This window comes from Gymnogyps californianus, chromosome 1 (genome assembly GCF_018139145.2).
Source record: "Gymnogyps californianus isolate 813 chromosome 1, ASM1813914v2, whole genome shotgun sequence".
Taxonomy (NCBI): domain Eukaryota; kingdom Metazoa; phylum Chordata; class Aves; order Accipitriformes; family Cathartidae; genus Gymnogyps; species Gymnogyps californianus.
Genome location: NC_059471.1, coordinates 47941775 through 47966316, shown reverse-complemented (window position 1 = coordinate 47966316; position 24542 = coordinate 47941775). Strand labels below are relative to the sequence as shown.

Sequence of the window (24542 nt, the reverse complement as noted above, 5' to 3'; positions counted from 1 at the left end):
TCATGATGCTCATATTCTCAAGATATATCTATGTTAAAAAAAACATAGACATATGGACACTTAAAATTCAAAGTTCAATCGAGGAGCAATGGCTCTTCTGCCACCAATGACTCAAAATCTCATGGTAACTACTAAAGGGCTTACAGTACAGGAAAAAACATTAGTTTCCTTCATATGATTTTCACCCTATACTACCTTCAGTTTCCTTCCCAGAAAAGCTCTGTAAAACAATGATTCACTATTTCATTTCAAAAGAAGTTAAAATCAATGTCAGACCTTTCAGCACCAAAATATTGTGGAAAATCCAGCTACCTTTATTTTATAATTTCTTTTTTTTTTTAAATAAATAATTTCTTTAAAGAAGTACTGCACCTCCTCCTGTAATTTATTTCCTTCAGTCTGTTATTTCGTTTGTGTAATTATTTCCAAAGTAATCAGATGCAACACATGAAATCACCTGACACTCTACAAAGAACAAAAACCACAAGAAAGTGCTTAGTACAGAAGCCTTTACTGAGGGGATTGATACAGATGCTTTTACTCTTTAGGCTTTTCAAAATAAAAACTTAAACTGGGAATACGATCTCATTCTCTACTGAACACTTTTCATTTACCTGCAGACAGTAATTTTGTCTGACCTACAAAAGTTTGCTTGCATGGATAAACAGGGTTTGCTTCATTTGTGATGAACTGACTGTACCAGAGTGGCAATATAGGCAAGTTATTAAAATATCCCAAATTAAAAAAAAAAAATCAGGGGAAAATGATACAATAAGATGTCTTATAAGGCCTGTACCATACATACACAAGATGAGAACGATGTTTTCTGATAAAGTGCATTAAAGTAGCACACACTAGCTCTAGTCATACTCATGGTGTAACACACAAACAGCACTCACTATTTCTGTTACCTCATTTTATGAACATTTCAAAAGCTGCTGTTTTCCCATTTCATAAAATGATTTACAGCAATCAGTACATTATAAAATTATTGCAACATAATTAACTTCAACAGCACATTGCAAGCATCTTAAAAGACCTTCTTTATACACATACACTATTTTCACGCTATTTATATCATTTCTTTAGTGTAGCATAAAATTTTGCAGAAGATACTGCCATACAGTGCAAAAAAATTCCAAACAACTAGCCAGCTTTCTTTTCCTGTTTCCTTTTATATCTTTATTACCAGCTCATCTTGACAAAGCCTGACTTTTGGATAAGCTTTTGCATAAGTTTGAGTAGTGATGGTTCTGCCTGGGGCACCATAGAGCTTCACAGCATTCTCACTGGCAATCGTAAATTACGAGCACTTTTTAACGTGTCCTCCTTTCTAGCCTTTCAAATGATACTACATTTTTGAAGAACCTTGGCTCCTCCAGTGTTGACCTCACACCGACCAGTTCATGGGTCCTTTCAAACTGCATTAAAACAAATACAATGCATAGAAGCTCCATAATGCTGGACCTAATATTCTGCTTTAAGTAAGTGTGGAGACAACTAAGTAGATCATGCAAGTTCAACCTTTGTACGCAAACCAGTCAGCTGGTACACCTCCTCCGCAAAAAGCAACACTCTTAGCAACAGAGGTTCATCATCTTCACTTGTAGAAGTTAACACTTTGGTCTTCTAGAGTCAGTTTTTCAGACTATGCCAAAAGGTCAACCAAAAATATCCACTTACTGCAGCTTCTAGTGCTGGAGGGAAGGGCATGAAAGACTCCTCTCCAGATTGCCTGTGCAGTGCACAAGAAGTATTCCAACATTTCCGCATTGGATTCATGACATCTTCCATACTGGTACACAGATATTTATTCCACAGAAATTCTACTGCAGTAAATATAGGAGGTGTAACCAACAGTAGGTTAAAAAGAAAACTGCTATCATCTTCATTAAGCTTTCAGGAAGCTTCTCACCTCTCTTACACCTGATATTTTCATTTGCTGAAAAATTCAAAGGCCTTTTACACCTGCCTACTGGTAGTGATTTGTAAATCTGTACTAAACTGTTCCCTACAAATGAGGCTTGAGATTGAGGCTTGAAAGCAGAATCCTCTACCTACATAAAAATAATTTCACTTGAACAAATACAGGCTGTGTATTAAATGCTTGTTTTCTTACCACATTTTGCATTTTTTCAGCTTTAGTAGTCTAAAAATAGGTTTATTCATCTGTAAATAGCAAAATATTAATCTTGGGATTTTCAAGGGAAAAAACAAAAGGAAGTCTTGAAATAAAATTTAATTTTGAACCTGTTATAAAAATACTTCATGTTGGAGACAGCTTTGACCTCTGTTTACTGACCTCTATTGTTTCTGAATGACACCTAATAGTCAACAGCTCATGCAATTGACTATTATTTTTGTATTTTTAGAAAAACCCATAAAACCTATACCGTTAACCCATAAATGCCATTCAAGTGCTAAGATCAATCAGCCCTAATTTAGGTCACTAGTAGCCACTGAAAAATCAAAACTAAACCCCATGATCTGTAATTACACTTAGATAAGAATTATAAGAGCAGAAGAGATAAATAAATCCTTCTGCAAAGTAAATGTTTTAATTTTCTTGTTTATCAGGGAAAAAACCCATATCCACAAAGGCCTTTGAAAGAAGTATTTCACAATTTTGTAAAATACAAGAATTCTTGAGAAAAAAAAAGCACAACTAAATACACTGTATTTTAACTTACTAGCTTTCTTCTCAGTATCAGTTTTTATCCTCTACCAATAAGGCAGCTTACAACAACATCATGCCTTTTTCTTCAAATGCCTGTTGTAACACCAACCTAACACAAACCCGTGCAGACCACCTAGTAGAAAGGCAGCTATTTGCAGTTCAGCACCAAACACGCTCTCTCCTGAAACACAGTCCTGGCCACAGCCACAACACTCCAGAGAAACATCACCCTGTAGAGACTGGGGAGCCTTCAGATTAATAAATACCCAACTAAAGTACTAAGCAATTAAGCTTGTAAGGCACTTCAGTACATTCCAGTAAAACACAAAAGTCCAGCAACTTTCAGCTACTTTTTGCTTTTATGTATTTAAAACTAAGTGATCAAATTTGATCAGAATTCCCAACTGCACAGAACAGATCCACATCACTTTTTTTCCCCACTATCTCATCACTTGGCAAGCATCAGCTATCACATACCCAGATCTAGCAATAGCCCTTCATGACAGTGGAGTGGTGATTCTTTTTCTTGATGCATCTCTGCAGAAAGTTTTCAACAGTAGTCAGTATGTTAGAAGGTCAAAGGTGTAAAAATCTGCACTAGAAGCAGGAAAGCAGAACATAAATCCATTGCTGCCATTCCACAGCTGTGTAGAAATACCAAGTGTGTCTGCTAAATAAGGATTAGGTACCATGGAAACCCACAACCTCTGGAGGCAAACTTCTACGGAAAAGAATCCGAAGAGATTTATACTGAACGTTGTTGAAAAATGTGTTGCAACAGAATGGCTTTTCTGCCAAAGTGAGACTCCTCATGTAAAAATAAAGTGATCCACAGCAAGTGAAAGTGTTTTACATGCACTTCACTTAAGTGATAGTTAAATCATTTTAGTCAGTTCTCTTTAACTAGGGATCTTTAACCTATTGGATTTTTCAAGTTTTTCTTAAAAGAAGCTTATAAGCATGTCAGGTGGGGAAAAAAAAAAAAAAACAAACCCAAAAACCCACAACAATGGTTATCAGGACTTTGTGAAGGAAAAAAAATAAAATAAAAAAATTATATATATATATAATGCGTGTGTGTAGACAGATATATATAGATAACTATATATCCCTCTCTCCATCCCAATGGCTACTTTACATATAACACTTTACTTGCTTTTTCATTTTTCGTGGATTATAATCCAGATTTAAATAATTAATTACGCATTTAACAGCACAACATACGCATTTGCATTCATTCCCTATGGCTTCTAAGACATCTTTTCCTTCCCATCCCCCACATTAACAGCAAAATAGAGCCATTAGTAAAGGACAGTAACATACATGTGTCAATACGAGAAATCTTTTAGAAAAGTAAATATTCTGAGACTAACACTACTAGAAGTGTAGTGTTATCCTTTAAAATATATCCATTTCTCTCCACTTATTTTTTTAGGTTTCTTCTCTACTAAAGAATTATTCAGAAATAATTCTGAATATTGGAATTTTGATATGATCCAAGCAGATATATGCTTCGTATTTGTTGCAAAATTATAAATCGGGCATAGTTTCCAAGAGTTTTTCCTATTGCATCATTACAGGAATTAATCATGAAATTTGCCAACAAAAACTTGATGTCTCTAATACTAATAAAGACTATGGCCGGGACCAACATTTTTCAAATCTTCAAGCATGAGTATAAAAAAATATTTCTAGAAAAAAAGTTGGTAAAAGCTTACTCTAAAGCTTGTACACAATGAGGTATTGCAACTCTGATCCACTCTAGAAGTTACTAAAAAGATTACCACGTACCATGTAGCCTTCTGTTTGTCAAACGGTAACTCGAGAACAGCTTGAGAAACTGCTTTAAATTCTATAAACAAAGTACAAAATGAGGCTCTCCTCCTTGAATGCTTTCTAGTTAGAAGTAAGAGACCCATTAATAAAACAGAAGTATGTTACTGAGACCAGCGGTCAGTCTACGGAAGTGTTCCGTCTCCAACACAATCATCAGGAGATACATGGACAGCACATGAGCCTTAGTCACTTATTTGCCATCCACTTTCCTCATACTCCCCCAACATTCACAGCTGTTATATTACGGCTGGTAAAGCGCACATCTCTGCCTATTCCCTTTGCATCTGTTACAGATCTGATGTGCGTGAATTTGTGGTCCTGAATCTGCTAGTACTATCTGCCTCAACGATCTTGTGCATTAACAAATTGCATACGTTCACTTCTCCTTGCGTAGTTTCTTTTCCATGACTTAAACCAAACTTCAGTGAGTGCTCTCCAGTTTTAATATTGCACAATTTGGTGAGTAACAGCTCCACAACTGCTTTATCCACTGCCTTGATGACTCTGTAAGCATTGATCACTTCCAACTCCCACCACCCATTTCAGACACCGCTTTTAAGAAGCCTGCTTCCCTTTACCTTCTGTAGCTCCTCTAGGCTCCTCTTGTGAGAGACCAAAACTGCGTACAGAACCCAATATGCAGGCAGGTCCCAGGTTTCACACAATGATGCTTCCTGTTCATTCTCACTATCTTCCCCGATGATGGACAATGTTTCATCAGGATTTGTTGGCAGCTGCCACTAACCAACAGCTTCAGCAAACCATCAGTGACAGCTCCAAGAACTGCAAGTCAAAAGGTCATGTCTTCACTTACCAGCAGCTTTACAGAATGAGTACAGAACACAGATCCTGGTCACTCTGAAGTCGCACAGAACATACAAAACATGTAAACTGTAAAAGTAGACGGAATAGGAAAGCCTGTAAAATTAGGAAATGGACAGGGCTGTCACCAAGAGCAAACTCAATATTCAACAGTTAATTCCAGCTTCCATTTTAGCCTACGTTCATCTGGGCTGAAAAATTCAATGTGGATTGAAAAAGCTGAACATGTCTCTAAATATACTACGCATGTTTCACTTAAAGTCCCAAGTACAATAGGAAGGCTAACGCACAAAGCTTCCTAACGAAGACAATGCAGGAGGATGCTAAAAATGGCAAATTTATTTTACAAGGGGAGGGATAAAGAAAAAGAGGAGTTTCTTCCTGGAGAAGTATCACAGAAACTGAACTGCAGAAGCAGTATACAGTTTCACCTTAAGTCCCTGATTTGAGAGAAGTAGGAAAAAAAGGACTCGAGTTTGTGTGTCCTGTATCACACGTAAATAAGTGTCCTTGAAAATCCTGCAGGAAAACTCTAAGAAAAAACTTCAAATGTCTCAACTTTATTGACAACATAGAGGTTTTACCGCTTGTGTACTTAAATAAAGCTAGTAAAGCAGAACAGTCTCCTACTCAACAGTACAGAGTAGCCCAAAATGAAATCATTGATTAAATAAAATATAAATCAGAGGATATTATTAATCAATATGAGCAAACACTCTCTATTCTTATTAGCCGGTCAATTGTGCCTGACTTTTTCAGCATAACTCATTTTCTTAGTAACTGGAAATGGAGTACTTGAGCTCCTCAATTTACAGAGATAATACAGACAGAAATTTCAACAGCTTAAAAAAACCCCACACATACACACCACCAGCTGAACACACCTACTGCGCACTGCATGCAGAAGAACAGGCTCTACTGAAAAGATTCTCATTTTGATATGTGGTCTTCCTTCTCTTCCATCCACTATGGGACTCACATCTTTAACAAAGTTTAGTAGCAAAGACAAACGCAACTCTCACAACAGCAATGAACATTAAAGGCCCTTTCTTTAAGGAATGCATGTTTAAGTGTCAACAGATAGTATTGAGTTTTTTCAATCCTACTGTTAAAGAGTGCCAACTAAGGATTTTAAAGCAAGCCTACAAAATACGTGGCCCAAAGGACAATTCTCTGGACCTCTCAGTTGCTAGACAGATGATGCACACATCTGGAAGCAGGCACTTTCCAGCAGGTTGTTTGATTATAAGGCAGCTCAACAAAAACAAAACAACAAAAAAAAGCAGCAGTCCAGGAAGCTCACCTCTTTGGAATAGAGCAGAAGGTGATCAAACTAGTGCTACCTCTAAACCATAGGGAGTATTTTTAAAAAAATAAAAATAAAAAAAAAGTAGCAGACATTGAGGTACGCGAGAAAGGAACACAGGCCACATCACTCATCATCAGCTGTGGCCCAGCACTGCAGGGCGTTAGTGGCCTGCTCATTTGTTCAAATTATGCACTCTCATTGTAGAATTTGGAACAGGTTTTTAAGAGTAAACAGCTTGTGCGAGTCTTTTTTCTAATCATGTATTCCATGCATTTGATGCAAGCCAATTTTGTGACCACAACTCTGGAGTTTCAATTAAGAGTCTTAACGCTTCAGTACATTCCTTAAGTACTGTTCCCCTTAAATTCCAAAATATGACAATTGATTCAAAGTACCATGATCAAAATGGACAATTGGCCTCCGTATCACCCAGGACTCTTATCCCAATTGTCTCACACTTTACCAAAGGCATCAAGTATTAACTGCACTAACCATTACCAAAGCAATGCTTAAACATGAGCTTGTGCTACTTTAAAAAAAAAAAAACCACAAAAAAACCCAACACAACCTTATTTTCTGCAGTAAGGAGATAACTGATACAGTAGGCACCCTCTTGTCAATAACCTTTCCTCAAGGCTGCTCTACATAACCTTTTCAGATTAATCAGGGAAAAGCAAAACCATGTTCAATAATTCAAGCTACATATACGACTTTACCAAGGACATGATTCTGACCTCTCCTACAACAATAATCAGTCAACATTAACAGGATTACTGTCAAAAGGTAAAATATTGTTCAAAGCTAAAATGGACAAACTATGTTTGTGAGTATGTTAAGTTACCATACAATAGTTGGGAGACCAAAATTTTTCTTCAATTTTTTTACTGGAAAGCCACGTTTTACAAGAAGGAAGATGTCAAATCTCTGCCAAGCACCTTGAACAGTAACTCAAGAAAAAAAAAAAAAGGGATTACAAACAGAAATAAAGTAATATACAGGTTATTGATCAGAGTTTGTTGTGTCTACACCACTTAAAGTTTGGAGGCTTGTTTTCTAAATCATTCTGTCCATTCCCAACACAGCTGGAGGAGGCACAGTCAGGGATGGGGTTGCAGGGTGACTCAATATCTAATGTTTTGGCTATAGCGTGATTGAGGAGTAAGCCAGACTATATCAGTTTTAGGCTAATCTTAGCCTGTGATAATGGAAACAATGCTTAAGTGGAATAAACAGTTAAATGTTAAAAGGGAAATACATTTTCCACTTTCACTGTAAATCTCAAAGCCGTAAGGCATCCGCATCCTGACATGTGCTGTGAGCTCTGGCTGTGCAAGTCTGAAATGACTTCAGCACAAAACAGAAGTAGTTAGTCATTTTCATTAAAAACACAGCTGGCGAAGGGGGTGCCCATTTTACTAAAATCAGCTAGCTGTGACAGTACTTGGCCAGGAAGTGGGAGACCTAAGCCTGAGGCAGCTCAAACCCACAGTCTTGGCTGGGCAATAGCTCAGTTTCAGTAGGAAGAGCTGGCAGTGCCTCTCCAACCTAACAAGTTGCTAATTTTTTCATTCTTTTTTTTATTCGTAATCTCTTAGGATTACTTTTCTTCTCTGTTTGAAAATGGCTTGCTTGCCTAATGTGGGTGTACTGGTATATGTACATTTGTTCATTCCCCTTCCCAAAGTTGCTGACGCACCTGAAGTCCAGAAAGAGGTTTGAGGCTATGAAACTCAATACACCATTCAAATCTATGACTGTAAACTGAGCACTGAGGTCTCACAAAGTTAGGTGTAAAAGTTACCACATCTTCGTTGTTTTGTCAACACTGTCACTGGGAAGAAAGTTTCAAAAAAAGCCTAGAATTAGCCATTTGTCAAAAGTACCTCATCTTCACCATCTAGCAGACTGCTACTAACATGCTATATTAACACAGCACTTGATTCTGAGATTATCCTGATGTGGTTCCTACCACATTTTTTGGATATGAACATGCTGAGAGAGTGCTTAGAGTTTCTCTTTTTTTAAAGTAGCATGAAAAGAACATCTAGCTTGGCCACATCACAGCTGACTTCTGCTAAGAACCCTGCTATTTGAAGGCATTTTATTCCTGTTACCGAACTTCCGCCTTTTTTAATAGGATTAGAAGACTTACTACATGTGGCATGTATGCATGCCACAGCCTGAAGCTGTCCTTTTACATTACATGACTTAGTGTCACTGCACAGACCAGATACATCTTTCTTTTGGCTTTGTGTGTCTTTCAAGAACCTAAAAATCCCACAGTTTCACAAGATAGGCTCAGCCACGCCAACAGCTTGCTGCCACCAGAAAGGACTGTCCTGTTCCTACCCTCTCCTCCTGCACTACCCTCATGCAGACTCAACCTTAAACTTTGGCCTACCAAGACCTTTGGAGAAAAACCTGAGTCGGAGCAACCCAGGTACATTTTGCTGGTTTTTACTACTCATTTTATTTTGTTCAGTACAGTAAAACTGGTGCCCTATATAACTAAACCAATTTGTGTGCAAACTACCTCACATCCCTCTGTGCCCACGCGAAAAAGAAACTCTCTGTGCCCACGCCAAAAAGAAACTGCCCACGTGCCACAACCTGTGCCCACATAAAGAACCAGAAAGCTATTGTAACCGCTGTTACTCCTGCTGTACCAGTGAGCCAGCAATTCTTCCTGTGAATCAGTTGCAGAGCTGGGTGTCATATCTGTGGGCCTCCAAAAGACATCCAAAAACCAGACAGTGATGGCAATACGCAAAGTTAAACCACCCCACTTTAAATTTACGAAGGGGAACAGACAGAAAGGATCGTACCTGTCCGGTACCTCATCACCTTGACTTAGGAGAAACATACAAAGAGATGTGAGGTTTATTTCCTTGTTCGTATAAAACATGAAAGTATTTAGAAACTTAACTAAAAAGTGAAAAAAATGCAAAATGTATTAGTTCTTAAGCATTAAATGCATCACTACAGTATCTGCAAACATACCTCAACATTTATAATTTTTCTTCTTCATTTGTGGCAGGATTCTTCATAAAAAAATAGGGAAAAGTGTTTATAAAAATATTAAAGCTATTCTTTCAAGAAAAAACCTCACTATGTTTAATAGACAAGTTTGTCACAGGTAAAAATGTTACAGAAAAATTCAAAATTTAAAATGTTTATTACGAAATTCCAAAAAGCAATTAAGATGCAAGGACAGCCCATTGTTTCAAAGTGTCATTTACCTCATTTCAGAAGCTCCTCATTTGCCCTTCTAAACTATTAAAGTTCTATGCTAGGCGTTTCACATGCAAAAAGCCACTGCACTGAAAAATTTTATCTTCAATGATTAAGAGGCTCGTATCACTAAAAATATCAGTGCAACTGTCACAAGCAAGCAACAGTAACGCTTATCACTTAATGCATCTTTACTCAATATTTTTCAGTATTATAAACATAGTCCCCTAGATGCAGTATTTTATCTTCCAGTTATGACATCACCACCAGATCTGTGGAAAGCAACAGAATTTCCCTAATGTAAGCTAGCTCCATCTGTTCAGTAACACCAATCACATAAGAGTTCTCCAAAGACAATAAATACTATAGAAAATATGCTAGATATAAGATAGGGGTCTTCTATCAAAGGTGTAGAATAAACAGTATTTGGGGTTTTATTTGCCAATCACTATGACGCTCAGGCCCATGAAAAGAAAGGAAGAAGGAAGAGATTTTTCTTTGTGCACATTTCCTGTGTAGGCTGACTTTCATGTGTTTGAGACCCACAAAGACATCTTGACTTTGATTAAGGTTTTTAACCAGATAACATTGTGAGAGTAAAGAGTCAATGACAATGGAGTTAAGAGATACGGAAAATTAAGCCTTATCTGAGATAATTGTAAAACTATTCACAACATGTAGCATTACGCAGGCAAATGGATCGGAATAAAGTGTTTACAGTAGCGATTTTCATATCTTGACCCTGTTTCTAAAAAGTACACACAACTTACATTCATACAAGATTCACACACCTTTTAAAAATGACAATTTCTTTATCCCTGTGTAGTGCTGCACAATAGCAGGCTGCCGTCTCAGAGTCTTGCATCACACATCACATACAAACCCCGCCAAACCCAGGTGCTACAGCGGCATGGCAAGTTCAGTGACAGCTAAACTGACACCCGCGTGGACTGCTGCCTTTGGCTCCATCTGTTCTGGTTTGCTACCTACCCATTTTAGCACTTACCTATCTAGCTCTGACCACCCCGTAAGTCAAAGACTGATGACTACCTGACCCCAGATTGATAACCCAAAGCTTTAATCAAGAAAGACTGGGGGAGCGGTAAGTTGATTCTAATTCTTAAGCAGTTCAGCATGGAAGTCCTGCAGCCTTCAATGGGATTTCTGTGGCTAAATCACTCATATGCACGTGAAGTCTTCCCTCATGACTCGGTTATCTGGAAAAACCACATTTCACAGAAAAAAAAGGCAATCTCGAGCTTTAATACTTAGTTGCTCACCCAGTTTTACGAACTGCAGAAAAAGACTGCATTTCTTTTTCTTTGTTTCATCTCAGATTCACAAAGCATCATTCAAATCACTTTTTCTGCAAACAAGCTGGACTAGCAGCAGACATTTCAGACAAGATAGTAATGTACAAATTAAGGTCAGATGACAAAGAGCTAGAAGGTAAAAAGAATCAGGAGAATGATCACTGAAGAATTTTTATCGTAATTTTCCTAAAGTTGATGCCTCAGTCCCCTTATCTAACAACAAGCAGAACAGGGGAAGAAAAAGAAAAAAAATACAACAATAAGGAAACAACACAACTGAACTGACTATACCTGTTATGAATGTAAAATTTAAGACACGTTTACCAACAGGATTGCAGCATGCAAGTGACTAAGGAAAAAAAAAAAAAAAGGAAGTAAAGCAAGACAACAAAGGTTGGCTAATTTACTTCTGATGTCATATTCCTGCAGGGAAGCATGACAAATTCTTACCCATCGATTAGTTGTCTTTTTGCCCTATGAAGAGAGGACAAAAAAGGAGGGGCAGAAAGCAATACAAATCACACATGCCCGCGGCAGATAGTTACATAATGCTGATGTACCACCTGCTCTTTGCTCACAATGCTTACTTTGCTGCAATTCCAAGTACCAGCTTTTTAACAGTTGCCTGGTTTGAACATTTTTAAACTCCTTTTTAAATAAAATGCACACGCACAAGAAAGAATAAGATGCAGAACGAAGCTTTAGTGCTATTTCTGACAGAGATAAAAAAACAAGAGAAGCTGAAGGTTAGCTTTACAATCAGACATTTTCTGTTCCATAAGAAGTCATAAAACTGGCTTGTTATGCTAAAGCTCAAAACTAAATTGCCTGCCATTCTTTAAGTCTTTTAGTTTAACTTACTTGAAGAAACCACAAATAAAAAGAGGCAGCAGTGAGATAGCTCCTTCAACTTCACTGAAGTGCTACTGTCACTGCCAGGAACAGAAATGCAAGTCAGTAATTCTTTTGATAATAATGTACGCCTATAATTCTATTTAGAAGAGAGCTTGCCCTGAATAGAGCAAAACAGATCAGTAAGAAGTAAAGCAGAATGGGTACAACTAAAAAAAAAAGTGTTTCCTATTCGGAACTGGTCTGATTTTGTAAGCTTAGCACGAGGGAGGGGGACGTTCACAAAACTGATGTGGTATTAGCCACGTTAAGTCATATTTTTCTTCTATATTTTGTCCTTAAAAATTAGGACACAACCATAAAAACTGCAATAATCTATTGGTTACTACCTATCACAGCTATTATGTAAGCAAACACATCATAACACGTAAGATCACATGCTTGAATAATCAGATGTTAATTAAGTATATCTGCAATTGCCTTGTTCCTTCCCTTCTCTGACCCAACACAGTAAGTAAATAAAATTACAAAAATCTCAACATCTAGCAGTCAGATACAACAGAGAGCAGATAAAACAACACGGTCTTTCCTATGTGACAGTAATCAGTAAAGTCATATTTTAAACTCTGGACTACATCAGAGATTAAGATATCACTTTCATTGTGACTGACAACAAATTCAATGGAACTTAATGTGCTGTAATTGTGAAGGCTTCAGAGAACACATCCGTAACAAAATTCAGTAATACAAATTGATCACAAAGTTTAATATACACAGGGAACTGCTTAGGCCAACTCCTGCTGTCGAATATTAAGATCAGCCCTTTTGAAAGGCTGCACCAAAGAGCGTTTACCCAAAGTTGGGCACCAGCACTATCGCTGGAAGTTCCTAATCAAATGTAACATAAAAATATTAGAGGCAAATTATTTCTTCGTTCCACCTTACCGTGGTTTTTTTTCTACTCCTTTGAGTAACAGAATTAAAATTTCCCTTATATTTGTCTGAAGTTTAATAGCATATACTTTTAAGGCCTTTTAAAACATACCCAGGTTACTTCAGGCCTCAAGGAAGACAGTGTTTGTAGGCTCTTAAGAAAACGCTCTGCGAGCATTTTTGTTCTCCGTTGCAAAAAAGAAAGAATGACTTTAGGAATTCTGCTGATTCCAAGTTATGGTAGTGTGGCTCAGGGAAAGAAACGTGCTAGAAAGCACTGACCCATAAAGCACTTGGTGACCGACTAGCATCCTAAAGGCATACGTCACGCCTGAGAAGTTGCAGGGTACTAGGTGGGTTCATCAGCTATATGACAATCCCAGTATATAATCGTCCAAAAGCATACAGAAATTTCCCATGCTGTAAGACTATCAAAATAAATATTCCAAACCTATTACAAGAGTTTTCCTATTACTTCTTTTTAGATCATAATCTAGGAACAATCTGAATAGAAGTATCAGTATTTAGTTCTACATACACACGGAAGTAAATGTGATTACTTCTGTGGACATTGTTTTCACTGCTCAAGCTGTAAAACACAAACAGTAAGATAAATAATTCAGGATTTAGCTACAAGATTGTAGCAGAAATTTTAATTACAGACAGTAGCAAAGACTTCAGACTTTGATTGTATACCCTTACATACATAGCAAAGCCATGAAGTACAAGGAACTGAAGGATAAAATTGAAACTTTTGAGGAGACTGACTGCGCCTAAGTCATTTTTGCGACCAATAATCAGAAAAGCTTACATATTCTAATTGACATTAAGCTAATGACTGCAAGATTAATATAACTAATGACTGCAAGAAACAAGCAGTACCATCAATTCGGGCAGGGGAAAAATCTTGGCATCCTAAATGACTCTTTCTGTAATGAAGTTCAGGAAGGAAAGAACGGACATTTAAATTGGACTCAATGAACTGCAAAGCACTGAAGACTGTTCCTCAGTAAGACACTGTGCTCGTGTGTGTTTGTGCGTGTGCATACACACACACGCAGAGGCTTACTGAAGGTCAGTCGTCCGCGTTTTACGGTCCCCTGCATCTAATCTTCAGTAAGCCGGCGTACACGTGTGTGTGTATACAGACACGCACACTGGCTTAAAGATGACAACACACATACACGCATTACACTCTGTCCCCGTGCCAGACAGCTACGAGCTCTTGACAATAACAAGGTTTTAGAGCAGAAACGCCGCTTCACTCCCAGGCACGTACTAACCAGCGGTAACTAACCCTACCCCTTCCCTAACCCCGCAGCGAGGCGGGCACGAACCGCTGTCCCGCTTCGGCTGCGCTCTCCGGAGAGGCCCGCCACCCCCTCACCGGCGGGGGATGCACTCGGAAAAACCCGCCGCCCCCAGACCGGCACCAACCGCCGAGGGGGAGCCGGAGGGAGGGGAAGGGGAGCGGGCGAAGGCGGTTTCCCGTGCAGGCCGGCAGCGCGGCCGAGGCCGGCCAGCCGCCCCCTCAGAGGCCGAGCGCCGGGGCTGCTGGGGGGGGATGGGGGATGGGGGGGGGGGGCAGCTCCCGCCGGGGCCGCGCCGCCCGGGCAAGGCCCGGCTGTCAGAGCTCCGCCGCCGCCGGGGCAGGGGGAGGGGACGGGGCCGCGCTCGGACTCGTACCGGCGCTGGAGAAACGCCAGGGGGTCCCTGCCAGACCCCCGCGCGTGGGAGCCGAGAACCGGGGGGGGGGGGGGAGGGGAGAGGGGGGGAGGGCGGGGAGAGGGGAAGGGCGCCCCGGTCGCCCCCTCCCCCGCTCCGCTCCGCCGCGCCGCCCCGACCCGAAGAGGCGGGGGGAGGCGAGCGGGGCCTCGCCGGGGACGCCGCACTCACCACTCGGTAGCGGCTGGCGGGCTGGTGGTGATCCATCCTGGCCGCCCGCGGACACGCACAGGCACGGCCGCAGCTCCTCCGACCAGCTCCTCAGCCCTTCCCCCGCCCGCTCTACCGGAGCCGCCGCCGCCCCGGCGCTCCCCGGCTGCAGCCGCCTCCCGCCCCCCCGGCGGCGGGGCCGGCCCAGGCACCGCCCTCCCCGCGCCCCGCCCCCGCCAGGGGAGGTGCCGGCAGAGCCACGCTGGGCGCACGGCGGCGGGGCGGGGCGGGTCGCGGAGGAGTCACCGCCCCCTCTCCGTGACGCGCTACCATACGCGTGCTCCGCCGCGCGTGCTCCCGCAGCCCAATACCCCGACGCTGCCCGGCGCGCATGCGCGCAGCTGCGCCGGGCCCGCCCCGGGCCGTCGGGGGCGGGCTGCGGCTGTGGCAGCCATGTTCTCGCCAAGCCTGGGGGCGTGCGGCTGGGCTGGCTGGTGCGCGCAGGCAGGGTCGCCCCGCGCCGCCGTCCTCCCCACTCCCCTCCGCCTGCCGCCGTCGCCTCGCTCCGCTCCTCTCGCCTCCCCTTCTCCCCTTGTTTCCTTCGAGGCTGGTGAGCCCGCCGTCTATTGTGTGGTCTCCTGGCTGTGGGCATCGCCATCTTTTCTGCCGCTGCTGAAGGCACTGAGGGTTGATGCCTCCTGTGGATCCACTAGGCCGAGGGCTGTTAGAGGCCCTGGCCCTGCTGCAAGCCTGCGCATTGTGCTGAGCTGAGCTGAGCCCGCTGGCGGCCATCCTCAGCCTTTTCCCAGGTAGCATACACGGTGCCCAGCTCATGACTGGGTGTCTGCACCTCAGCCCTTTCCCCGGACTTTCCTCTGCAGTACTGTTCTGTCAGGTTGTTATGTCCCAAACCTGTGCCTTGCTTAGATAATCATCTCCATGTGGCGAGAAGAAGTAGGATATGGCACAGAAGACATCTTGGGGACCTGTAGAATGATTTTGAATAGGCATCTACCTAAAGTAATTATAAGTCATGAGCCTGCTTGCCCTCTGTTCCTTTGAAGGCAAAGCACCATTCTAAGACAAGAAAATGTTGTGACTTTTTTTCTTCTCTCTTTCTCCTAAAACTAAATGTTTATGACCTCCTGGGGTAAAAACAGTGAAAAACACCTTCACTCATAGTGGCGTATCGGATTAGGTTGACTCATTCCTAGGTTCCCAAACTGTCAGAGGTGTAACTGTGGTACAAAACAATTTCGAAATAGCTGTAGATGCAACTCCTAGCTGCAGTGGAGAGCAGTGGCTGTACATGTAGCGGAGTATAACTGATCTGCAAGGTAAATGCTCTCACGAAAGCAGCTTCTTGATAACGCTCATGGCTTGCATGCAGAACTTTGTCCTGCAGCCCAGATCATCACCTTTATCCAGGGTGCTTGCTAGTATGGAGGCTGACCTGCACAGCAGGCTGTTTTCGTGCAGGCTGTCATTACTGATAAGCTGGGTGAGGACTTGAGGGAGTGGAGTGAAGTCACAGTATGTGCATGTAGGAGGGCAGAGAAGGAGGGCAAGCTCAGAGTTTTGTTTCTAGATGGGGGTGGGAATGCAGATACACAGGATTATGAAGGAGGAGGAGGTGGAAGCGTGAGGCTTTCTGCATGTGCCTGGGACCTTGCTTGTAGCCTGTATCTGGCTAATGCAGCGGTTACTAAAGCTACCCAAACAAAACAAGTTTGGGAAGTTCGGACCTATCTATTGTTTGTTGCATTTGTTATGTTCCTCATACAAGAACTCTGTTGAACATCAAAAGCCCTAGCAGTTAGGAAACAAAGTTGGCAGAGAAATATAGGTTAGAAATGGATTAATGTTATTATTTTCCTAACAGGATTTCCTCCTTTTTCCTCTTTACCTCTATACATAATGAAAGTTTCTATGTTTAATTATTCTGTCTTAAAAGGAACAGTTATTAGTAAAGGTCATATTGAGTTTAAGAATAGTTTGTACAGAGTACTGCACTGTGCTTCAATTACCAAACAGAAGGAAAATCTCTTAATTATATTACCAGATTTCATGGGAAATGGAATTTCGACCATTCATGTAATAGGTTTAACTTCTAGTGTTTTCTATATTGTGAGAAACAAATTTCCCCGAAGTAAATTGTTTCTGAAGTGTTGCATGTGACATCTCAGCCCAGGTAGAAGTTTCCTGAAAAGTGGTGTACAAATCAGAAATGGAGTGTTGATCTGAAATTTTGAAAATGTCACCTGACCTCCATGGTTTTTTAAGTGTTTTTTTTGTTTCTCATCTCTGTGGAATACACTGTCCTAGAAACTCCAACTTGGGCACTAGTTAATAGCTGCCACATAACATTTCAGTCTGTAAATGTTGGAATACAATTGAGTAAGCATTTATTAAGATGTAACTTTCAGTTTTGAACTTGTGCAAATCACTTCTTTTAAGGGAAGAAAGTACAGTAAGGAAGAACTAGAATGTCTTTAATAGGGAAATTAGAAAATATTCCATAGAGTTTGGGGGAAGAGTCAGTAGAAGCAGGGGTAGATTCACTAGAGGTAGTAAAAGTGTGTGGGGAGGGAGTTTCATACTTAGGGGCAAATTTTGGATGGGTGGTACAACTTACGAGATACACAGAGACCTAACTTCTTTTTCTTCAGGAATATTATCAGTGTACTTATGGGACTTATCCTCAAAACAATTGATGTGACTAACTTAGGCTTTAAATATGTCCGTCTTTCAGTTCTTATTCCTTCTGGAACATGGACACTTTTTTTTAAAGCTATGTAACTGGATAGGAGGCTATGTCATTGTACTGGTAGAAGGCTAAAAAGGAAGGTCATGCATTTCTGTCAGATCTTTGTGTTTTCAAAATAGTGTTATCTGTATATTTTAATTTAACTGTCTAGTTCCAGAGGTTTTGACTATGGCATAGAATTAATTTATAACGCAAAGTAATCAGCAAGCAGTAAGGTACCTTTAAATCACAGAACCACAGAATCACGGAATGGTTGAGGTTGGAAGTGACTTCTGGAGGTCATCTGGTCCAACCCCCTCCTGCTCAAGCAGAGCCATATAGAGCTGGTTGCCCAGGACCATGTCCGGATGGCTTTTGACTATCTCCAAGCATGGAGACTCCACAAGCTCTGGCCAGCTTGTGCCAGTGCTCAGTCATTCTCACAGTAAAAAAAAGTGTTTCCTGATGTTCAGAGGGAACCTCATGTGTTTCAGGTTGTGCCCATTGCCTCTGGTCCTGTCACTGGGCACCACTGAAAAGAGCCTGGCTCTGTCCTCTTTGCACCCTCCCTGGAGGTTTTTATAGAGATTGATGAGATCCCATTTGAGCCTTCTTTGGTCCAGGCTGAACAGTCCCAGGTCTCGGAGACTTTCCTCATATGTGAGATGCTCCAGTCCCTTCATCATCTTGGTGGCCCTTTGTTGGACTCTCTCCAGTACGTCCATGTCTCTCTCGTACTCTCTTGTACAAAATATATATGGAACTTGAGGAATGTGTATTTCAGAACTGTTAGGACTTTATTACTTAGATGAACAAGTCGTGTTGACTAAAACACTTTAATACTAATTTTAAGATCTACTTTTTCGGTTTGACCTTCTTAAACCTTAAGGGCCTACAGTGACGGTAATGGTTATCACTGTTTTCTGGATCCTGCAGTAAACTGTTTGTTGTAAAAGATCTGTATTTAAGGAAACATAAAGAGTGTTCTAAATAGCATGTAAACAAAATAGTGTCAAAACAACATTTAAAAGAAAGTGTTGCTTCAGATTTGTTTTAGAAAAGAAGAAACTTAATTGCTGGTAGTCAGCAAGTTTACAACAGGTTAAACTTTGCTCCACCATGAAAATGAGCCAAGAAAAGAATCTTGTTGGTAGTAATAACTGTTGCAAGCTCAGTTCTGTGAAAAGTTGACTTGAAGGATGTGATCTGAATTCAGACAAGTCTGAACGTAATTGCACAAAGGCAAGCAGTACAAGACTGTTAGCAATTTTAAACTTGTTTTTCATTCATTATTCAATCAATGGCCAGCAAATAAGAAAGCACTATATTTAACTTTACCCTTCTTCACCTGTATAAGGGTATTCAAGTTTTTAAGGTTTCTGATGGAGCTTAAATAATAGGTAGATTTCAGAACTAGATTAATTTTATCTTAATAAACATACATAAAACCAATACTGAGATTTATATTATTCTACGATTTTGTACTATTTTAAGTAAATATTCTGCTTACTGTCCTGTTTTGCTTGCTGTACCATATAAAGAATTTAGAATAAAAGCTGTACATTTCTATCCAAAAACTGAACAAAAAAATAAAATTTCAGGTTTTGTAGCTTCATTTTGCATCTTGCATTGGTTTTCAAACCTCTAATACAGATAATGTCAGTGGGAAATAAATAGATTTTTCCAAATGTAAATCTAATGAAATTAATGTACCTAATTTACTCATGGACCGACCTGAAACCAGGCTGTGAATTTACTGACTGTATTTGTTTTCCTCGCTGTTTCCAAACTCTGTTTATAAACTATTTATTTTTAATTCCATGTTCTTAGTTATGTAAACTGCACAAAATTTCTGATCTCTATATGGATTTAGATAGCTACTTTAAGCAGGAAGTTTGCTTAAAGAAACCACTGGGACTGAATTTCTTAGAAACAGCGGGAGGTTGGCTTGGTTTTCTTCATCTTTTCTTCTCCTTTTTTAGGCAACATAGGCAATGCCAGAGCCATCATTAACAGGAACACTGGGCTACTCTTAAGTTATCGTACCTGAATACAGATTTTCAATTACATTGTCATCATCTTTGTTCAGTGTGTATATAATACATGTATAGTCTTGCAAATCTGGTCCTTGGATATGTCCGAATAGCATATGGATGTATCTGAACCAGCTTTAAATGTCATTACTGCAACACAGAGCTCAGGGTGGGAAACATCTCAAATATTTGCCTTGGTCTAGGATGGATTTTGCAGTCTGCACGGATCCCTATACTGCCACAGCTATTTCCTGTTAGTCACAGAGACAGTTTTAAACTTGTTCAGGTATATTCTGACAAGCTCGTCATAGCTGTACTTTGTCTAAATTGGTAGCATGGTGAGATCCCTATGTCTCTGTTGTCTCCCTTGCAACTTGTACTAATTACCTTTGCTGGCCAGAACCATGGTTAAAGCAGGAGACCATAGAAGTGAAGGAACATTATCTGACAAACAGACATAGCTACGCTTCAGACAAATTTGGAGAGCCAATGCTCACATTAGCAGCAGTACAGCTCCTTCAGTTTAGCTTGGTGTTTTTGCAGAAAAAAAGAACGTAGCAAGCTGCCACTGCAAGATGATTGCTTAGCCAGTTTTGTGGAGTAAGCTATGAACCCAGAGGAAGTGGTACGGAGTCCTTCTTAAATAAAGGCTGAGGCAGTGTGTGCTTGTCTCTCAGAGTGGATTCTTCTTAAAAAGTCATATTTCCAGATAATATGACACAAACTGGATGTTGTTATGAAGAATGAATGGGAAGGCTGACGGTGTTCCACACAGGTGACAGAGGAGGGTCTAACAGTGTCCCACCTCTTCAGAGGGGCATGTGTACTTTGAGACAAGTCAGTACAAAGCAGAAGAATCACAGGAGTAAACATGTGAGTGTGTGCCAGTTTGAAGTTGTTCTCTTTAAAATCTGTGAGTTTATAACTATTTTTTGAAAATGCCTTGTCATAAAATATAATCATTTAAATATTTGTGTGTAATAAACACGGATGGTGGACACTACCTAAAAAAAACCCAAACAACAAAACCGAGAAGTAATTACAATTTTTTAAAATTTACATGGTATAGTTTTTCAGTGTTTTTTCAGATACAGATCTGATGTTAAAAAACTAGTCTTGACAGTAGCCAACATGTGCTGTTATGGAAATAAACAATGTTTAACAAAAAAATCCCCATATGGCTTTGAAGTTTCCATTTAACAAATGGGGTTGAATGGAATGTGCAGAAGTCAGGCAGAGTCGATAAAACTGGTGACAGTAAAGTAGAAATACAGAATAAAGAATGTAAATATATGCCAAATTGAGAAGGAATGTGGGAAATATGTGAGAAAATACCTCCAGTTAGAAAACAAAGAAAAAAAAAAGAAATATCCCCAAACCCTTGAGCTCTGTTGGAAAAAATGGAGGAAATGGTAGAAAATACAGATGGCAATATGCTTTGTGCATTGAAAGTCAATACAGATGGATGCTGCAAGAAGAAATCCGTTGCTGTTATGAAGTCCTATTTGGGCAAGACATTTCCACTCTGATCTTGGCAATACTTGTCTTTGTACTCTCGGTAAGGTATGATTAAGTAGAAAACAGTTTTAGCGTGTATTCCTTAGGAAGAAGATTATTCAAACATTAGTTCAGCCATTAATCTGAAAGATACTTTGTTTTTAAATTGGTTGTATGCAAAAAATCTGAACAGTTAAGGCCTGGATGTTGTCTGAAAATCAGTTTGTTGTACAACTAGAAGAGGAAAGATCAAGTAATAGATACACAAGTAACTCCATGCTCTTGTAGTGCCAATGATGCTTTAAAATATTAACTGCAATACATGGTCTCTGTCCTACAGGAAGAGAGGGAAGCTGAGTATATATTCACGGCAAGTTACTGCTAGGTCAGTAAGTCTGATGTATCGGCATTTCTCCTAACACTTATAACACAATATAAAAATCTATTTGAAAAAGCTATAAAATGAAAATGATCTTTTCAGTATCAAAATGATGCTGATCATTCAAATTAGATGTCCTGTGACACACTGTCCTGCACAGTACTGATAATGGTTTTGTTCTAAATAATTTTCAGTCTGTTCATCATTATATGTTTGCCATATATACAGCTCTTGAGCAGGCTTTATGCCCAAATTGATTTTCTTCTATATAAAATTAAGCTCTGCATAAATTGTAAACCTCTTGGATTAGGAACCACCCTTTTATTCTATGTTTGTAATACAACTGCATTAAAAACCACACAGTGTTGCGCTGTTACAGTGGCTCCTTGTAATGCTAGCTTAGTCTCCTTTGAACTTAAGTCAGAATATAAACAAAAATAGAGCATTACCATGCCATTAATCACCATATCATCAACCGAACCTAGCCAGCTGCAATGCTAACTCAGCTTAAATTCTGTCTAAGGCCCTATGCCTCGAGTTCCCTGTTGAGTAAGCATTCTGTATCTTGCAAAGCCCTTCAAACGACTTTTAGAGGATTTCTGACATGGATAGTTTTTACCTATTAGCTAGACACATGAGCTTAGGTGGCCATTAAAACTGTCTGAATATGACCGCTTACCTCAACAGGTAACTTGTTAAACATGGAGAAGAATGTTCTTTTTCACTGGTCTAGCATGCTAGCAGTCAAACAACATGTGTCCCACTGTCAGAATACACTGTACTATTTCAGCTAGAGGCAGTTGCCTAAATTTTATCCAGACATACCTCAGGAACTCGTAATACGCACATAGTCACAACTGTAATTAAAATTGCTCAAGTCTTTTCCATACTCTTGTTTTCAAAAGCATGTAGCTTTCTGGAAAAAATGGCTAGTTCACTGAATGTGAGTGGAAGTATCCGTCAACATCTGAGCTGACCTAGGACTGCAGTGGCAGAAAGTAAAAATTAATTTTGAGAAATAATCTTCAATGACAATTTCCACTGAAGCTAGCTTTTGTTCAGTTGTGTGGTGCATGTATGTAGCTTCAGGCATGATATGTCAGTGTTCAAGTCAGTCTTGAGGCAAAAAAGACAGTGCTATGCTTTAGTGTCTTAGATGCTGCTGGGAAAGTACAGAAGTGCTCTAAACTGAGCAGTTCAGTAAGGGTTTGATCCTGCACATGGTTATGTGAGTTCAGCTAAACGAAAGGAGGAACACTTATCTTGAAATACTCGTCAGCTGTGTTGCCCAGATTTATTCCACTACAGAGCAGTTAGCTCACCTAAATTTAGATGTTTCTGTTACAGATGTCTGCATCAGATCTAGATATCTGAATGTTTTTTATAGTGACTGGAGAAAGACAGGCACTTTCATGATGCAGTTCATCTCATTCTAAGATAAATGCCGCTGGTCCTGTCATTGGGCACCACTGAAAAGCATATGGCCACCTTTTCTTCATTGGCTCCCTTCAGGTGTTGATACACATGGATGGGATCCCCCTGAGCCTCTCTTCTCCATGCTGAACAATCCCAGCTCTCTCAGCCTTGAGGAGCCAACAAGGAAAGCTGCTCTCCTGGATTTTATACTTAAAAACAAGGAAGAACTGGTCAGGGGTATGAAAGTTGGAGGCAGCCTTGGCTGCGGTGGCCATGTGAGCACTGGAGTCACAGGATCCAGGAAGATCCAGGAGGAGGAGGATCCTAAGAGGAGGAAGCAGGGCAAAAAGCAGAGCCACAAGCCTGCATTTCAGGCGATCAGACTCCAACCTCTTCAGAGATCTTCCTGGAAGAATCCCATGGGATATGACCCTGGAAAAAAGAGGGGTCCAGGAGAGCTGATTGATACTCAAAGAGCACCTCCTCCAAGCTCAAGAAAGGTCCATCCCAACAAGTAAGAGATCAAACAAAGGCAGCAAGAGTCCTGCATGGATGAACAAGGAGCTCCTAAATGAATTCAGACATAAAAAGGAAGTGCACAAGATGAGGAGGCTGACAGCTGACCCATAGGGTGTGCAGAATGTATCTTTAATAAGGGTATGTTTCTCAGAAAAATAGCAGAAGGTACTTCATCTCTGTTGGAGCTCTTTTTTTTTTTTTTTTTTTTTTAAAGCTATCTCATTTGATTAGTCCTTTCTGGCTGGAGAGTTGAGGAAAAGGCCACTTAAGAGCTAATTTTGCTCATAACAGAGTAAGGGGGAAAAGATGAAAGAGAGAAAGGGTATTAAAGAGTTTCATTCTAGGCATAGGAGACTAGTCTCCTATACTTCTGGAACTGTATTCACATGCCAGCCATATTCTCTTGGAGGTGAAAATCTTGTGGGCATCAATCACCATGCTAGTTCTGCAGTGTGGCCATAACAGAAAAAAACCCAGGTGCCCATCTCAGAAAGGAGAATGAGTGACTGAGGATCAGGACCACGGCATGTTCCAGCCATGAGTCTATAAATTAATAAGTATATTGAGTAAGAATGAAATGAGCTTGTTTCCTTGTCATTTGGAATACTCTGCAGTGAGAGCTTCCAGAAGTGCCAAATCATGTGCTGACAATACTGCTATTAAGCTGTTTGCACTGACGTACAATAAGAAGCAAGATGGTGGGAATTGAAAATGGGAGCCTCTATAAAATCTGCAGGCAATTTTAAGTCTCAGAGAGAAGGCACCAGACGAGGAGAAACAGGCGAAAAATTATTTGCAAGAACCTTTGGAAACTTAGAAACCAACAGATGTGAGAAACCATATTGCCTAAGATGCTGGCTGATATTTTGAGAGAGTTTGACTGGAACTAAGAAATAGGCCTTTGCTCCCTATACTTACATATCTAAGATTGCTTTCCTAGGTCCTGTTTCCCTTGACCATATCCCAGCTCCATCTGAAGGGCAGACTCAGGCACGCATTATACCAAATTTCCTAGCCTTTGATATGTACCGTATCAAGTTTCAACAGAAACGAAGCCCAGAATTATGAGCTGAATGGGACCCATAGAGTTTTCCAGCATTTTTT

The 24542-nt window shown here is 40.5% G+C and overlaps 1 protein-coding gene across 2 annotated transcripts in view; it reads right to left on the bottom strand.

Moving 5' to 3' along the window:
• NDFIP2 (Nedd4 family interacting protein 2) overlaps window positions 1-14941 on the bottom strand; it is a 48156-nt gene extending 33215 nt beyond the window's left edge. For both annotated transcript variants that reach the window (XM_050911944.1, XM_050911952.1), the window contains exon 1: window positions 14870-14941. In XM_050911944.1, coding sequence (XP_050767901.1) covers window positions 14870-14905 — 36 coding nt within the window. In that variant the 5' untranslated portion in view covers window positions 14906-14941. The remainder of the gene's footprint in view (window positions 1-14869) is intronic.
• Window positions 14942-24542: the final 9601 nt, after the last annotated feature.